The 19325-nt window shown below is 36.2% G+C and overlaps 1 protein-coding gene and 1 long non-coding RNA gene across 5 annotated transcripts in view; one reads left to right on the top strand and one right to left on the bottom strand.

Moving 5' to 3' along the window:
• LOC138714812 (uncharacterized) overlaps positions 1-19325 on the top strand; it is a 480985-nt gene that overhangs the window by 227657 nt on the left and 234003 nt on the right. For all 4 annotated transcript variants that reach the window (XM_069846967.1, XM_069846965.1, XM_069846966.1 and 1 more), the window contains one exon: positions 13685-13804. In XM_069846967.1, coding sequence (XP_069703068.1) covers positions 13801-13804 — 4 coding nt within the window. In that variant the 5' untranslated portion in view covers positions 13685-13800. The remainder of the gene's footprint in view (positions 1-13684; positions 13805-19325) is intronic.
• LOC138714816 (uncharacterized) overlaps positions 1-19325 on the bottom strand; it is a 141660-nt gene that overhangs the window by 91854 nt on the left and 30481 nt on the right. The gene's annotated exons all lie outside the window — the stretch shown is intronic.

The following is a 19325-nucleotide window of genomic DNA, read 5'->3' as shown; positions in this document are numbered from 1 at the left end:
TTTTTATTAAAACAGTTGCATTGCACTTCAATTATCCAGATCCCAGTAATCAACGTCACTTGACAGATGATTTTCAATAAATCTTAGTATTAAAAAATCCCTGATACACGACTATTCATAATATCATATAGCAGAAGCTATAACATAACCTAAATAATATAAACGAGTGTTAGAAAAGTTTTAATTAGGGATGATGAAAAAAACAAGAAACATTTTAATTAACGATGATGAAATAAAAAATAAACATGAATAATTTTAAAAGAAACAATTATTGAAAGTAGGTACTGTACAATTTTCAAATTTGAATGTTTTAGTGGTTGGTGGTTCAGTTGATGTTATATTGGACGTGTGCGTAAAAGAAGTGAACTCGGTGATGTACATGGTGTATCCCTCAACTTATTCAGGATTTCCGAATGGTGCTCTTCATTTATTTGTAAGTAGGGTTTCAGGGAAGATGCATAGCTATAACCAGTGATCTTTATTAATTCTTGTTCTTGAATGCCAATGTGAGTCATATTTGAAAGTGCTGTGCATCGACTGGAGTGGTTTGTAATTTTCTGTTTTTTGACTCCAGACCAGTGCAGTTTGAAATGTTGGCAAACAAAGAAACAAATGCTAGGGTAGTGATTAAAATAAACAAATGCTAGGGACGCGATAAAATTAAACAAATGCTAGGTACGCTATAAAATTGTGCGATAAGCAGCCATGATTGGTTGAAAGACTCCTTTCGTACCGTTTTATTGGTCAAAAGTAGTGTGACGTAGTAAATGTGTAATAGTCACAGATAAACCTGTGACTGATGACGCGAAATATCTCTGACAAAATATCGCTATAGAAATCTTCTCCGTATTCAGTACTCTGTGACTGATATTTTCTCCTCTACGTCGTAGGTTTACGCATGCGCATGATACAATAAGAGCCATCGGACGGTGATATTTGATTATTTTTTTCATGACCAGAGTCACATCGATAAAAAAGAGGAAACAAAGCTTCAAAAAGGAGGGCATTGTTCGATAAAAGAGGACAGAAAATAATATGTGCTTAGATTTAGATTGAGGTCTATATTATACTTTAAATTTTGTCAATATCTATTTTATTACAAACCATTTACAGTACAGATTTAAGCCCGTAACACACTACACGAGAAATATGTAATGCGTTTGTCGAGCTATGGAAAATGCTTTCCTTTTGCACGGAGTAACGCTCGAAATAAGGCATAGCTGACTAGCGATTTTTTGAAAACATAGCTACCCCACTACCTACGTATGTTTTCCGCTCCCACAGGTAACCTAACCTGATTATAGCCTATAAAATTTATATTATGTGAATGAAATTCAACAATTATTAAAAAGTCAGATGTTCAGATTTATGTAACTTTATTTATACCAGAGCATATCAAACCCAAAGATCTTGTATAGTATTATATATACAGTGTGTCCCGTAGACTTACTACCACAAAGGAACCTGAATATCTCCTAAACTAATAGTGAGAGAGTAGCCGGACTTAGATTTTATGTTAGAAAACTCACCAAGTTTCAATAGATCTCCACATGTGCGCCTCTGGTGGCAATATCAAAACGGTATTCTATCTCCCTCCATGTGTTGCGCAGCATTACAGGTGTGACGGAAGCACAAGCTGCAGCTTTTGCACAAGTTGGATTTTGTATGCTCTAAGTCGCAATTTTATGGACAATGTTGTAAACAGTCGACTTCGGAATACCCAGCTCTGAACTGGCCCGTCGAATTGATTGCCTTGGGCTGCGCTGAAATGCTTACCTGACATCTTCAACTTTAGCTGCGGACACTGCTATTTTGCCGCTTCCCTTCTTCCTTAACACAGACTGTTTCCAACAGCTGATTATACAGTTTCATAATGGTATGACGCTCTAGAGAATTTGCACCATTTTCCTGCCTAAATCGTATTTGCACTGCAATTGGGAACTTCAGTTCGGCTAACCAATAACATTATTTCACTTTCTGCTATACCGTGAATTCCATCATTTTAACTCTACGTGTTGTCATCGCCGCGCATGCGCACTAGAGTCATAATTTTCATTGTTACCAAACTTAGAGAGTTTCTACATAAGAGAAGATTAGTATTTCTAAATTCACTGAGTGACGAGGTATTTATATTTCTTTATGCTCGACCATGCCGAAATGTAGTAATTATACTCCTGGTAGCAGTCCTTTAATGCATGTCATTAAAGTACACCTACTCATTAAAGTTCAGGTGTTTTCACCCAATGACAACTCAGCTTACAGGTGTTCAGCCAATAACGAGTCAGCTTTGTACCGTTATAAAACCGCAAGTATCGATTATTCTCGGATATGCAATCGAAAGAGAATTAGCGAAAAGTTATCGAGGCTTGAAATCCAATACTGTCGCAGAAGGTTATGTTCTGTTACTATAATAATTAGCGTTAATTGTAAATAATATTCAAATAAATTCAATTTGTCATCTCGTTTTTCAATGTCGAATTCAATAATCAAAGTTATACCAAATTTAACGGATTACACAAGGTCAATGACATTATTGTTCCTCGGAAAAAATAAATACTTTCGCGTCTGCGCACATCTCACAATTCACGACCTAGAACAAGGTCACTTCCGAACTTGTCAGATACAAATAAAATATATACATCTGAATAATTTCAAGTTAGAAATATGGTCGAGCATAAAAAGTCGTATGAAACTCGCCTATAATGGTAATTAAGAAGCTCGTATGAAAATTATGAAACTCACTTGCGCTCGTTTCATAAACATCCATACTCGCTTCTTAATTACTATCATTATAGGCTCGTTGCGTAATGTACTATTGTAGTAGTGATTCTACGGGACACAGTGTATAAAGTTTTTGATCAAACTACCTTCCGTTTGGCATAATAAAATTCATGTTATATACTGAGATGGCTCCACTGTGTAGCAACTTATTATTATAGAAAGACTCTTTTATGATATTAAGGAATTTTTCGGTTCTTGGGTGTAGATTTTAAGTATTTTAGTAGTTTATATTGTTAATGTTATTTTGTTTTTTATTTGGGAAAATTTTCGAGTGTCATGGACCCATTAAAGCTCATATTTAATGTTAGCGGACCCCTTAAAATCTTTTGAATAATGTTCTACCCGTTAAATACAGGGACATCATTTTATTTTTACTTCAATTTTTATTGTACCTGAGTTTTTGAATGTACTTCACTCGCACCCCTTCTACTAATGAAGTTCCAACTCCACACAGAGCCAAGACAGCAGATAGTAAGCAGTACTGAGTTACTGAGTATAGTACGTTCCAGAAATATGTTCGCATTTTCCAGTGACGAAAGAGCTTTCAATATTGAATCATATTTTCGCACAGGTACTGTCCGTTTGCCTACGTCGCATCCCGATTTCCCCCACCTGCTTCTGCTCGCCCCTCTGTAAAAGCTGGACTGTCTTAGCTCTGTTCTGAAAACATTAATTTCTCTTAGGAATTGGACGTTTACGTAATATTATACAGCTGTTTAATTTAACTTAAATAAAAGGGCCTCGTTAAGTAACTGTCACATGATTTCCTCCCTTTCTACAATCCTGCGGCATAACCACTTGGACGGACAGTAGATAGCATGTCTGAGTAATTTTATATTTTCGGGTCGGGCAGAAGTGAAGATTGAATTAACAGTAGGTACGTAGAGTAGGTATAGAATTATTTCAACATGAGTTACTAGTACGAAGGACGAAACTGGCAATTGGAATTAGATGCAATAGTCTATAGTGCGATAATATGCACAAAAGAACTGAAGCCTGTATCGAAATGAACGGCCACCATTTTCAAAATTGTGTTTAAATATTCATATTATGATTATTTTTCAATTTAACTTCTTTCTCTATAGCCTATTGTACGCTAATATGCTGTAGACAGTATAATATACACCGCATAATGAATACGTTCGCATGGATAACTCATTTCGTGAGTAAAAACACTTATTCTTAAGACAGTACTGTACTTTGATTAAAGAAAAACCTAATGAAAATTATCAAACTCAAAATCGCGATATTTCCTAGTTTACGTAAATGGATGAACTACTTTTCTTCCTTCCTATACCTAGTAGAGTGATTTGTGTTTTACGCCCGTATCATCGAACTCCAGTCTTGGAGGGGGGAGCAAGCGGTGTTTCCGGTTCTCTGAAGGTATAGACAGGTTAATATTAAAAATGTTAGTAAAAATAAAATGATGTCCCTGTATTTGCTTAATACAGTGAGTCGTTCTGTCAACTGTCCTAAGACAGATCTGAACCTAATAAGTGATAACAATAAGGAATCACTCGTAAGGCAACTGAGCCAGGAAGTAATGGGTTATAGTGACCAGTTTCTTGCCTCCATTGCATACATCGCCGATTAGCTGCATGTTACACTAATCAGACTTCAGATGTATACAAACAATTGTTCTTCCTCTGACACATATCGTTAAGTGAGATGTACTGCCTGATAATAGATGTATATATCAGCCAGAATCTCAATCAGTGGAATTACAGTGTATTGATTGTGAAGCCAGAGGCAACAATAGGACTACTGTATCTGAAATTTCTAGTTTAATTAGTAAATTGAAGGATGATTTAGACTGGAAAATAGACAATATATTAGCTGAGAATAGTTAATTGAAGTACAAGATTGATGGGGTTATCTAAGAGAATAAAGATTTGTCTAATTCCATGCAGTTTAGTTTCTAAATTCTAAATGGAATACGTGAAATTTTGAAATAGTGAGTAAGAATAACATTGAATTGGATAACTGTAAGCAGTATTTGAGAAGAAATAATCTAGAATTTCATGGTATTACAGAATGAAAATGAAAACAGAGATGTGTAGATGGCTGTCACACACTGTTCCGATCCCAGAGGCCTGTTTCTCAAAACTCACGGACAAGTAATACTAGTCTGTACAGTAGTATTATTAGTTTATTTTACAAGTCTGTGTTTCTAGAAACTACAAGGGTAAAGTAGTAGTTACTAGTTCACAGACTAGTAGTATTGGTCGATTTTACCAGTTCATAAGTGATTCTGTTTCTCAAAATGCTAATCTAGTTGATTATACTAGTATTCAAAAGGAATATTCTTACAAGACTCTAAAGACTGGTGATTTCTACATTATTAGTTACCAGTGACAACCTTTCTCAGATAATGAAAACAAAATATTATAGTTATTTTTTAAATATGTTTTTTTTTTATTTTAGTAGGTTATTTTACGACGCTTTATCAACATCTTAGGTTATTTAGCGTCTGAATGAGATGAAGGTGATAATGTCGGTGAAATGAGTACGTGGTCCAACACCGAAAGTTACCCAGCATTTGCTCATATTGGGTTGAGGGAAAACCCCAGAAAAAACCTCAACCAGCTAACTTTCTCCGACCGGGAATCGAACCCGGGCCACCTGGTTTCGCGGCTAGAAGCGATAACCGTTACTCCACAGGTGTGGACTTTTAATATGTGGTTTAGTGATTCCGATTGAAGTGATGAAATTATTGTGAGAAGAGCTAAAACTACATCGAGAAAGAACAATTATTATTCCTTTAAGGGAGCATTGTTTAAATATAATGAACGGTTTAGGTAAAGTGTTGAAAAGCTTGGAGAGTTGTTAAATATAGTGGGACCTGCCATAACAAGACAAACAAATAGAAATCCTATATTATCAGCAAAGCTTCAAATACAAATTGCTCTACAAATCGGGATGTTGATTATTTTCCAATGCCATCTGGTATTTCTGTCCTAGACCAGCAACACTTGCAGATTTTTTTTCCTAATAATCTGATACCAATTCATCAACTGCAGTAATGTTTGCTGGCTTTCCTTCTCCACTGCCAGTTCTTCTGACATTGTCAACTTTAACCTACAAATTAAATATAAAACGACACTAATTTATGAATATATCAAATTTAAAACCAAAAAAAAAAAAATATATATCGTATTTTTCATCAAGTCATAAGCGGCATTCATGTCTGCAGTCGACCCACTAGCTACATAATATCTACTGTGAACTTGAATTGGTACTTATCGAAGTTGCTTTCTTAATGTTGGGCCAGTAAGTGTCCCTAACGTATGCATAATCTTTGTTCTGAGGATCAGTTCCCTAGCCTCACACATTACAAAATTTTTTGTCCATTCGTGTACTTCATCATTTTTTGTTAATATGCTTGAAAAAGCACCGAATAATATGAAGACTTGAAATAAAAAAAGGCTCAAAGTGCCATAATCATGAATTTGAGGAAAATGAGTTTTAAGTATACTAGGTAATTAATGGTCATAATTTCAGTATTGATGTGTTTTAATTGAAAGATAAGCATAGTATGGTGCTAGTGTCCAAAGGAACTTACAAAAGTAATATTGTAATAGTATGAAAAACGTACTGAAAGTGGAAATTTAATGAAAGGCTCTAAGTTCCATAGTTCAGAATCAGCAACAAGATAGTGAAGAGGACAAAAGAATGAAACAAAAATGGTTTTTTGTTCATAAAGTAAAAGTTTATTCTGTAATACTTATGTAAAAATGTTTGTGGTCATCATTTGTCAGGTACTGTATCATTTCAGTCAAATTCTTTTTCTTTTCGGTTAATACCTGGATTTTCTTCTCATTTAACGAAAATGTTTCAGAAAATGTTCCTCTGCAAACTTGCACTAAGTCACCTTGCCCATCTGGAACAGTGTAATGAATAGTTGCTTGTGAAGGGTCATCGTAGGTACCATGACGTCTTCTTTTAACATGTGATACTTGCATCAGCCCTATCAAGTAACTACCTCGCGTTTCAATATCTTCCAGGTCATAAAAATCTTCAAACAGCCCGACCTTGTGTTCATAGCTGAGGTTCTTGCATTTATACTTTCATGCACACCGGCTCTGAAAGCAAATTGGAGAACCCTGCGCACTATACCACTATACCTCTGTTGTCACAAGCAACATATTTAGTTAGATTTTATTGTTACTTTCATGCAAAAAGAACAAGAATAAACAGTCTGTCCAAGTATGGTATAGGTTGTACTCATTTCCTCCATTTTTCAGCTTTTTTCATTGAAGCCGCAGTACCTTCTCCTTTAATTCGTCGTTTCTTTCCATTCAAACTCTTACAAACATCTGCCGCCTTCGCCATTTAATCTAACTGTGAGGAGGAAGCGCGCGGGACATAGAGCCTTTCATATGTTAACAGCAGCGGCAGTTAAACCGTATATTATCTGTAGATTGCATTTGGCACTACATTTTCATTCGTGGCAGTTCGAGCCTTTTATACATTATAGGGCTTGGCATATAGATCCCATTTTGCATACAATTTCAAAATTCCTTATTATGGCAATTAAAGCCTTTTTTATTTCAAGTCTTTATATATCCTTTGACTCATTAATCATATTGAGTATAGTTAATTTGCTTTCAGTTGATGGAATTTCACCGAAAAGAGAAATCGAAACCAAAACAAACAACTTAGCTTTCTAACCTCAAATAACAATACTTACCAATGACTATAATCAAATGAACTCAATCAGCTGACTAGTGAAACAGATCATGTGACTAGTGAAAAATTGTCACAAGTTACTAGACTGGTAAAATAGTTTGAGAAACAGAATCTACTAGAGCTGATGAAATGTACTCTGGTAACTAGTAACTGGTGAACTACTAAACTAGTATTTTTGAGAAACAGGCGACGGACTTGTACGACACAGGGATACACAGGGCCGGGTATTTATGGAGATCGCGAAAATCACGACATAATAGATATACAATATATTTTTACTGCCTCGACTTTTGTTACAGAAAAGTGTCTATTATGTGAGTATGTACGATGTAATGTTACATCACCGAAACATCGCTGATCTGTTTTCTCCACACTTGTTAAGGCAGCTGTCACGTTATTGATCTCTTTCTTTGCAGCGAAGTCTATTTTACTAGATCCAGAAAAATTCTGTACAAACCGAAGAATAGCAGGTTTGATTTTCGTGTAACCAGATTAAAGCGCCGTGGACTGTTATTTCCTTTATGTTTGTGTTTGGTCACGGTCTTCTGTACATCTCTGCCTTTACCATCAGAACGTCTGATTGTGCTCAAAGCAATAAGAAACACGTTTGTTGCTGAAAATTTCAAAACCAAAAGACAGAGTATAATTGCTGATTTAAAAAACCTCTCTGAATGTTAAGTGAATTTGTACTTTAAGTAGGGTAATCAAATGGTGCGTAAATGTTATTTCATAGTGTGTTGGACCTAATGTTATTTTATAATTATTCCTACTACATTCCCTTTCAGATTATAAATCTGTGCAAAATTTCATAACCCTTCAATAAAACAATAACCATGATAGGCTATAACAACAGAATTTTTCTAGACCCCAGAAAATTGTTATATTGAGATTCGACTGTATAGTGACAAAGTGTTTTAAAATCAAGTAAAGCGATGCACTGCCAACACAAAGTTTTAATCCCCAAGTTTCTTATACGACGCGTGTTCTTAAAGTAAGTTCCAAAAGGGTGTAGTAAGTAAACGGGAAGATATTTACCAACCATTTTTGTTGCATTGTATTCCCCACACTTCAATTACTTCTCAACACCACCATTAATGGGGCATTTATCGAGTCGTGGCACAAATCTTTCTATCCCCTCATTGTAGAATTCGCCCGCCTGCGATGCGAACCACTCCCGCACTGCTGTTTTCACTTCATCGTCGCCATCAAAACGTTGACTACCGAGGAACTTCTTGAGGTGCAGGAAGAGATGAAAGTCACTCGGGGCCAAATCCGGGCTGTAGGGGAGATGGTCAATTTGTTCCCAGCCAAATTTCGAGATGAGATTTTGTGTGTCACGAGCTGTGTGTGGCCGAGTGTTGTCATGAAGCAACACAACTCCGTCGGTCAGCATCCCACGTCTCTTGTTCTGAATTGCGCGACGGAGCTTCTTCAAGGTCTGAAAATAGGTTTTTCTATTAATGGTTTCACCCCGAGGCAAGAATTCAATGAGTAGGGCTCCTTTTCTGTCCCAAAAAAACAATGCACATGATCTTGCGTGTTGACATGGTTTGTTTGAATTTCTTTTTCCTTGCCGATGCAGTGTGCCTCCATTCCATGGACTGCTGCTTCGATTCAGGTGTCATGTGAGACACCCAAGTCTCGTCACCTGTCACGATATGGTCAAGAAACTCATCGCCTTTATGTAGATTAAGAATAAATTATTCTCATAATTGACAATATCAGGTAAACTCATTGTTGTTTTACAATCAGTAGAGTGAATAATTTCGAGGAAAAATTGTTCCGGAGCCGGGTATCGAACCTGGGACCTTTGGTTTAACGTACCAACGCTCTACCACTGACCTACTCGGGAACTCTAACCGACACCGACACAATTTCTCCCGGAACAATTTTTCCTCGAAATTATTCAAATCAACTTTACAGGGAGTTATACCTGAAATCTTGATTTGCATAATACACGTCACTGTTCGTGAACAGAAAACCACAATTCAAGTCACACGGAGTTAGTGTGCACTCGAAGTTGGTTGCTTGACGGTTGTCAGCCCACTTTGAGGTCTGTGGATATAGAGGGAGAAATTGTGTCGGTGTCGGTTAGAGTTCCCGAGTAGCTCAGTGGTAGAGCGTTGGTACGTTAAACCAAAGGTCCCGGGTTCGATACCCGGCTCCGGAACAATTTTTCCTCGAAATTATTCAAATAAACTTTATAGGGAGTTATACCTGAAATCTTGATTTGCATAATACACGTCACTGTTCGTGAACAGAAAACCACAATTCAAGTCACACGGAGTTAGTGTGCACTCGAAGTTGGTTGCTTGACGGTTGTCAGCCCACTTTGAGGTCTGTGGATATAGAGGGAGAAATTGTGTCTGTGTCGGTTAGAGTTCCCGAGTAGCTCAGTGGTAGAGCGTTGGTACGTTAAACCAAAGGTCCCGGGTTCGATACCCGGCTCCAGAACAATTTTTCCTCGAAATTATTCAAATCAACTTTACAGGAGTTATACTTGAAATCTTGATTTGCAATCAGTAGAGTAGTATAAAAAATGGATTTTTATAATATGGGTATGTACGTACAATTGGAAACACTGACCATTATCTTCGCCATCTGTTCATACAAGTAATAACTAAAGAAGCCACACTTACACCAACAAATTATCGATCACTATCGATTAATAGGGTCAGATCAGTAGCGGCCGGTGATCCAAATCCTCAGTGAGGCGAGATGCAACTAGTTTAAGTGCCTCCGATAGAAAATGTTTATTTATGATATTAATTATTATTGTTGTTATATTATTAATATCATTATTACTGTATTATTATTATTATTATTATTATTATTATTATTATTATTATTATTATCAGGGAACGGATTTATATGGACTAAAAATATATGAAATATGTAAATATATATGTAGTTATTTTTACCAAAATATGGAATTAAATATGGATTTTTACCAAAATATGGAATTAAATATGGACTTAAAATTATAAAAAAATGACTATGTACGTTAAATATTGGTACATTTTAATCAAACTAAACAAAAAATATAATGGACGTACCTTATCTTCCAATGTAGTTTCAACAAAACACAATTTTTATTGTCTGTTACCATAACAATAGGTTACAAACATTTCTTTCAAGTGCTGAAAAGTGAATCTTCTTCTATTGTCTCTGAGGATAGATTTATACTGACTAAAAGAGCGTTCGACGTCACAAGAAGTAACTGGTACATAATTCAATTTCACAATGTCTGCTGGGGATAAGTCCAAGTTAATCTTCACTGTTGATTCACCACTCATCACAGCAACAACCTTTTGTAGTTCTTCATATCCAGGGTTTTTTGAAAGTACAGTGTCCACCTTAGCTCTTACTGCATCTGCAACTTTACCTCTACCACGATTCAGTTGTTCCACAGTACTATTTATAATTTCAAAACTTTCAGATAGTGAAAGGTGCCTATTTTGGAGACTTTTGAGCGTTTTTATGATGCATGAAAATGTATGCTGAATGTGAGCTAAGTCATTCTTCACACTTATGTCACAGGTAACTGTTTTCGCAGTATCAATTGAGACTGCATCTTCAGAGTCCAATGCAAGGAGAACATTGTTAATAGAGTCTATATGTTCGGCATAATATTCAACTGCTTCTAGCCATGTACCCCATCTAGTTAAAATTGGCTTTGGTGGCAATGGAATTTCAGGGTACATTTCTTTCAACACGTTAACTCTACTGGGAGCTTTGAGAAATACTTTTTTCACTGATGAAATCAACAAATCTACTTTAGGGAAATTGTCTCTGACCACTTCTGCCACACGATGAAATGCATGCGCCACACAAGTAAAATGAGTCAATTTAGGATATACAACAGATAATGCTTGTCCAGCTTTGACCATATAAGGGGCAGCATCGCTAATAAAGAATAACACATTATCGTACATAATACCCTTTGGCCACAGGATACCCATAGCTTCGTTGAACAGTTTAACTATAGTTTTGTTATTGCACTTTTCTAGAACATCACAATGTAAAAGAATTCGTTCAGAATATTGTTCACTTAACAAACCGATAACTACATTACCAACAAGTCTACCTTCTTTGTCGGGAGTCTCATCAATGGAAACCCAAATTGAACTATCTTTAATTTCATCTCTTATCTTCTGTATTGTCTCATCGTAGATGGATGGAGCATACGTCTTCCTAAGTGTTGACTCATCCGGGATTGTATGTTGAGTATATTTTTCAAGGAATTCCCTGAAGACCTTATTCTTTAGTTTGTAGAGAGGAATATCAGCAGAGATGAGAGAACGGCACAGGTCGATGTTAAACTCAGATCTTACATTCGATGTTGTTGGTTGTGTTAAAAACAATTGTCTCTGCTTGGAATTTAGTTGTTTGTTGGCCTGATGTTTACTAGTTGTAATGTGTTGTTGCACCAGGAACTTTTGTGTAGATGATACTGCACACTGACACAAATTACAAAATAATATTTTATTGTCAGTTGATAAACCATCTTCTTTAAATTCTGAAATGTAACTTGTTAGTTTTGATTTTAAATTGACTGAATGACGTACTTTTGGCATATTTACCGTCTTTATAGTATGATTTACAAAACTGAACCTATGTGTACTCTGACTGGCATTTAACTGTTGAGCTGCACAACTGAAGTCTGTTAAAAATTTTAAATTAAATTAATACAGTTTTGTAACTTACTTTCCCATTGTTGATAGGACTGCTAATTTTCAAATAACTCTGATGTTAAAGGGATTACTGAACATGTGTTTAAATCTCTATTGTTGAAATGTATTTTTAAAAGTTAATGGAATTTTGTTTTGTTTTATTGTTAAACCTAATATAATATGGACTGTTTTATATGAAATATGGAAAATATATGGAAATTAACGAAAATATGTACTAAACTCTAAAATATGGAAAAATATGGAAAATAAAAGTAGGATTTTTCAACCCTACACATTGTGAAACATAAAGATAATGCAAAATATAAATTATATTAGCTTTATAAGTAAATATGTATTTACATATAAATCCTTTCCCTGATTATTATTATTAGTACTAATGAAAAATAATAATTTCACTCACCAAATAAGTTGTTATGCTGCAAGTTTCAGTGATTGTTTCAGTGTGATGAAGCAACCCATATTATGTGCTGAAATTCCCCTTTCTTTCTTTCTTTTCTTCTTATTTTTTTCCTTTGACAGCAACGAACAAGACCAACAGAGAAGTTTATTTTGCTCCACATTACGACTTAACCATTTATGTTGCCCATACCAGGATGCAATAGAAACTCGCGTTTTAAGATTATCTGTCAGAAAAATTGTCAGCGATGTCGTAGGTATCTCGGTCGGGTCTCTCTTTATTTAAAACTTCCTTTCCTTCAATATTATTTCTTCTCGAAAAAGGACACTCTAACAATGAATTAACTACACCAGCATCATTTCTCGCATTTCTTTCTCTTTATATTTTCCCGAAATACATAACAACATTGGCCGAGATTCACTACTGTACTACGAAGTACAACAGTACAACACCCTCGCTTAAGTCATAAACTAAGACATAAGAGGAGAGAATAATGTGGGTCTCTGTCTGCCAAAGAGCTGGAATGTTTGTTATTTATGGCCTATTTAGGAAGACAAGTCACCCTATTCCCACCCCACTCTACCCTTGAGGCCGGCCCATGGTTGAGAGGAGTGAAACCTGACCAGGCCAGACGTTATTGTGCCTCAGTTACAACGTTTTAAGCGCAACCTCAAAAGCCCGCGAAGACAAACGAAAATCCAGAAGCAGACCCGGCACGAGCGATCCTGGCCTCATGAACAAATTTTGCTGCAAAACAGGTCTATATACATCACAAGCCAGACCCGGCACGAGCGATCCTGGCTTCAGGAACAAATTTTACTGCAAAACAGGTCTATCTACATCACAAAGTTTTCAAATGCTTCTACAGCGATATATGCTTCAAATAACTAATACATTACATAAAAACAAAATTTAATTTCAGTTAAGCCAAGTGAATGAGGCCCGGCCTCACTTGCCTCAGTCAATCAGCCGCCACTGGGTCAGATATCTTTGAACGTCAGTATACGGAGCCGTTGAATGATGTCGTAAACTAAAATTTCTGAAGCGGATAAATGTTTCTCATTGACAGCTTACATCATAGATCTTGTAATTGTGTTCTGATGAAGTTTTTTGTTCCGTTCAGGGAAGGCGAGTCTGTCACTGCGCTGGTCGGAGATGGGTGACATATCACCGCGTCCCACTGACAGTAGCGCGACTTCTTGAGTTCGTGTCGGCGAGGGACATCGTCATTCTTGGCGGATGGGTGAGTAATCTAACTTCGATAACACATGCTGTCACTCCAGTGTTCGCACATCTTGTCTTGTAACGTATTTACATGTATGTACGTATAGCACTTCACTTCTGTCAGAACAATTGCGGCAGTGTTATTTGCAAGATTACGTAGAGAAGGTTTCTTAGATCTAAAATGCAGATTTTCATCATTATCGCCATCAATATAAATAGGCCTATCATCGTCTTATGGAAAAATGGTTGGAATGTGGAAAATTGAATGACAGTAAAGAGACCTGTAGTTATAACTTGAGTTTATTTATGGAGTTTTATTATATTTCTGACGTTAGTTTCTTTATTTATTAAATGTATTGTGAGTCCCTATCACCACGGCATGGCGCGTCTTTATGTTGCGGATCGACGAGACGGCCTCCAGATATGGAGGGTAGCTGTGAATATATTGAATAAGCAGTCGCGGACAGTCGATGAGGGGTGGTCCTCCAGCTTGGGGGTTGGGCGAAGGGCTAACAACCCATCACCGTGAAAAGCAGCTTGTTACGAATCCTTCAGATAAGGTGGGCTAAAGCAAGGAGGTGCACTACCACCTTTACTTTTTAACTTTGCTCTAGACTATGCCATTAGGAAAGTCCAGGATAACAGAGAGGATTTGGAATTGAACGGGTTACAACAGCTGCTTGTCTATGCGGATGACGTGAATATGTTAGGAGAAAATCCACAAACGATTAGGGAAAACACGGGAATTTTACTTGAAGCAAGTAAAGAGGTAGGTTTTGAAGTAAATCCCGAAAAGACAAAGTATATGATTCTGTCTCGTGACGAAAATATTGTACGAAATGGAAATATAAAAATTGGAAATTTATCTTTTGAAGAGGTGGAAAAATTCAAATACCTGGGAGCAACAGTAACAAATATAAATGATACTCGGGAGGAAATTAAACATAGAATAAATATGGGAAATGCCTGTTATTATTCGGTTGAGAAGCTTTTATCATCCAGTCTGCTGTCAAGAAATCTGAAAGTTAGAATTTATAAAACAATTATATTACCGGTTGTTCTGTATGATTGTGAAACTTGGACTGTCACTTTGAGAGAGGAACATAGGTTTAGGGTGTTTGAGAATAAGGTCCTTAGGAAAGTATTTGGGGCTAAGAGGGATGAAGTTACAGGAGAATGGAGAAAGTTACATAACACAGAACTGCACGCATTGTATTCTTCACCTGACATAATTAGGAACATTAAATCCAGACGTTTGAGATGGGCAAGGCATGTAGCACGTATGGGCGAATCCAGAAATGCATATAGAGTGTTAGTTGGGAGGCCGGAGAGAAAAAGACCTTTGGGAAAGCCGAGACGTAGATGGGAAGATAATATTAAAATGGATTTGAGGAAGGTGGGATATGATAGAGACTGGATTAATCTTGCCCAGGATAGGGACCAATGGCGGGCTTATGTGAGGGCGGCAATGAACCTCCGGGTTCCTTAAAAGCCAGTAAGTAAGTATTAAATGTGGACTGTAATTACGATATTTGAGGTGTATCATTTTTTTTATTCACAATCATTAGCGTGTTAGGAGGAAATTGTTTCAGAGTGGAAAATGAAATGACTAAGACATTAATATTTATTAAATATCCTAGATTAGAGGTTTGTTTCTTTAGTGATCATAACCAGAAGTAAGAAGTTCGTACCAAAACTGTTAGGTTGTGTGAGCTTGGACTATTTATTCACCGAAACCGAATGAACAGTAGTAACGCAGCTCTCACCGTCAATAAAGCAGCTAAAAAACATGACAGTCGGATGGTAACCAAACTTGTCTTTGTAACTTAGAATAATTAACAAAATAGACTATTTTTTTGTTACAAAAACTTCCCCCCACTGAGGGTAGCCCTTACGGACTCAGTATATCCTCAAAAAAAATAATGTAAACATGTAAACATAGATGTTAAATTAAAAAAAAAAAAGGAAACAAAGAAAAGGACATGAAAAATTACAGTTGCTATTAATGTGGCACCATGTGATTAATTAGGTCCGGGGTTCGATCCTAGGTGGTGACAGGATTTTTTCTCGTTGCCAAACTTTCAGAACGGCCCCGAGGTTCACTCAGCCTCCTATAAAAAAAATTGAGTACCGGGTATCTCCCGAGGGTAAAAGGCGGTCAGAGCGTGGTTCCGACCACACCACCTCATTCTAGTGTCGAGGTCATGGAAAGCATGGGGCTCTACCTCCATGCCCCCCAAGTGCCTTCATGGCATGTTACGGGGATACCTTTACCTTTACCTTACCATTTACCATGTGATTAATTAGGAGTGTGGCACCATGTGATTAATTAGGATTTTTTAGACACAATTATCACTATGTCTTCCCTCAGGGATGTTGGCAGAGCAAACTGCCGTCGAAATTCTTCGAAAAAAATCTGGTATAGTCCCTCGAGCACCTATGAGCATGCCGAATACCTCAACGTGAATTAAGGCATATTTCAGCTTGAAATAGTTCAAGTTACAAAAGTTGTTCGCAGAATTATTGGTTGAACATACCTCGTGTTTTAAACGTTTACTCGTGTGTGTCAGTCTCTCTCTCTCTCTCTCTCTCTCTCTCTATATATATATATATATATATATATATATATATATATATCTCCAGTATTCAATAAATATTGTAATACGTCTTTGGGAATGCTGTTTGTGATGCGTTGACTTCTAAGTATCATGACGACTTTAATAAAACAAAAATGCTTGACGTATATGACACACAACGACACAAACCATTAATTTGTAATAATACATTTGTACGATTACAGTATGTGCATTTCATTCATAAAGATATAATTTCTGAATTAATGAACATTAAATACAGGTGTAACGTAAATAGAAATTGAACTTAGGTCATTTATTTCCTCAGGTTCCTTTTATGTCACCAATATGGCCGCAAGTCACTCACTCATTATGATCTTTATTTTTTAAAGAGTCACACCTGAGTTTTCCACAACTGAACTTCAACATTATTTCACATACATTTCGTTTTTAATTTCCCTTTAACTGGATAAATTTTACTTCATCACTTAATCTTAATGCCACGTTTTACGCAAGTTTTCTTTTTACCAGGAAATCACTACACTTGGGCTCTATCTACTACAGTATACGGGTGTGAAGCATTGAAAATCTTCGAAGGGTCTCGTCTACCTAGTCAACTGGGTAATAAAATTTATGACCGACAGGCCAACACACCCTCGTACCCTCTAAAATTTTGTAAAGAAAACTTGTTTTTATCTTAGTGACCTACATATTTCGTATATTCCTTGAAATTACACGCTGTTTCAAAATATAGTCTACATTAAAGCAGTGTGCCCAAAATATTATTTCCGTTTCGAACAGTAGAAGGCAGTTTCCGTTTCCGCGTTGGACAGTTTCCGTTTTATTCAGGAAAAATTACGCATAATACATACGAATTTCGGCGGGACCAATAAATTGTTTCGAAATAGACAGGATTCCGGGTTATTCAGGTTCCGATTTGAACAGGTTTCACATTATTATTATTATTATTATTATTATTATTATTATTATTATTATTATTATTATTATTATTAAAAATGAATTACAAAGAGGGAATATCGTAGGTAATAAGATAGAGAATTTGCAAAACAGTATAAGAAATTGCCTTGGAAGATCTGGATTTCGCTGATATCTGTTTGCTCTCCCATAGTTTTGGTGACATGCAGAATAAAGTCATTACTTTATTAGAAGTAATAAAAGGGGCTCATACGAAAATAAACGTAAAGAAAACTTAAGAAATGAGATTAAATAGTAAAAAGACAGATAAAGTTCTAAAAAATAATAATACCATTGATACTGTTCAAGAATTTAAATATCTGGGTAGTATAATTGACAAGGATGGTGGAGCCTTTGAGGATGTAAAAAACCGAATAAAAAATGCAAACAATGCATGTGTCCAGTTGTACCCAATATGGAAATCTTATATTATATCTAGATCTACAAAAATTAAAATCTTTAACAGTAACGTGAAGTCAGTCTTATTATATGGCTGTGAGACATGGAAAACAAGTAAAATTATACGAAATAAACTGCAAATATTTGTTAATAGATGCTTACGAAGAATTTTAAAAATTAGATGGCCAGATATCACAAACTCAGAACTATGGAAGATAACAAATCAGAAAGAAATCACAATAGAAATCAAAAGACGAAAGTGGAATTGGATAGGGCACACAATCAGGAAAGAAGATGGAGCAGTAGAAAGAATGGCTTTGGATTGGAACCCCCAGGGTAGTAGAACAAGAGGAAGGCCAAAAAATACATGGAAGAGAATAGTTTTGGAGGAAATTGCTAGGGAGGGGAAAACATGGAGCGAAGTGAAGAAGTTGGCTACAAATAGGGTCCGATGGAGGCACTTTGTGAATGCCCTATGCTCCTCATGAGGAGATACAGGAGTTTGATTGATTAAATAAGAAATTGCGTGTCATTTTGTGACTTTTAATTTATTTGTACCTACTTGTCTCCCAAGCGTTCAAGATGCACTTTCTTCGTTTGCGTTTTGCTTATTAGTTTAGCATTTAAATATGTTGCAGCTTATTTTGATATTATAGCAACACACTGAAGCAGGCATGTGAGCAGTTTACTACTTCTGTAGGATGGCATATCATTTCCTGAATATACGTATAGATATCTTCTTCCGTCCGGATACGGTAATATCCTCATTTATTTCTTAAAACCAAACTTTATCGTTACCGGAAGTTACAATGTCAGACTCTTTCCGCATCCGTCGTGTTTTCGGTAGTTTGCTACTTTATCTCTTATATGGCATTGCTTCTCAATCTTAGAGAGTCTGATGGTGGGTTGCAAGAAGGCATTTATTCCTTCGTTAGCTACTAATGGACCAATAAGTTCGAAAGACGCGTTGCAAGAAACATCTTTAGTGTTATTGGTCCTTTAAAGGATTCACAAACTTAGAGATCTGATTTCCCTCCTATAATAATATTTATTCCTCCGTTAGACTGCCATCTTACGTAAATTTTGTGTACTGGCGAGTAGTTTTGGGTGGCACAGATACGTGGCACAAACTACACCAATACATAAACAAATTACACCCAAAACTTCAATACACACTAGAACTTGAAAACAACAACTCCATAAATTTCCTAGACATCACCATAACAAAAATCTACAACAAACACACCTACAAAATATACAGAAAACCAACCACCACCACACACATACATAACACATCTAACCACCTCATACAACACAAACATGCTGCATTCAGGACAATGGTACACAGATTACTCAACATACCCATGAGCCAACAACACTACAATGAAGAAGTGAACACAATCAAATACATAGCACAAGAAAACGGTTACAATCCAAACATAATAGACAACATCATAAGAAAGGCAAAACAAAAACTTAACACAAAAACACGCAAAACACAACACAAACACAAGAACACAAGAAATACATCACACTAACATGTGAAAACAAAAGCACACATAAGATCGCATCTTCATTCAGAAAGCAGAAATA

This window comes from Periplaneta americana, chromosome 15 (assembly GCF_040183065.1).
Source record: "Periplaneta americana isolate PAMFEO1 chromosome 15, P.americana_PAMFEO1_priV1, whole genome shotgun sequence".
Classification (NCBI taxonomy): domain Eukaryota; kingdom Metazoa; phylum Arthropoda; class Insecta; order Blattodea; family Blattidae; genus Periplaneta; species Periplaneta americana.
This window is presented reverse-complemented; position numbering and strand designations above follow the sequence as displayed.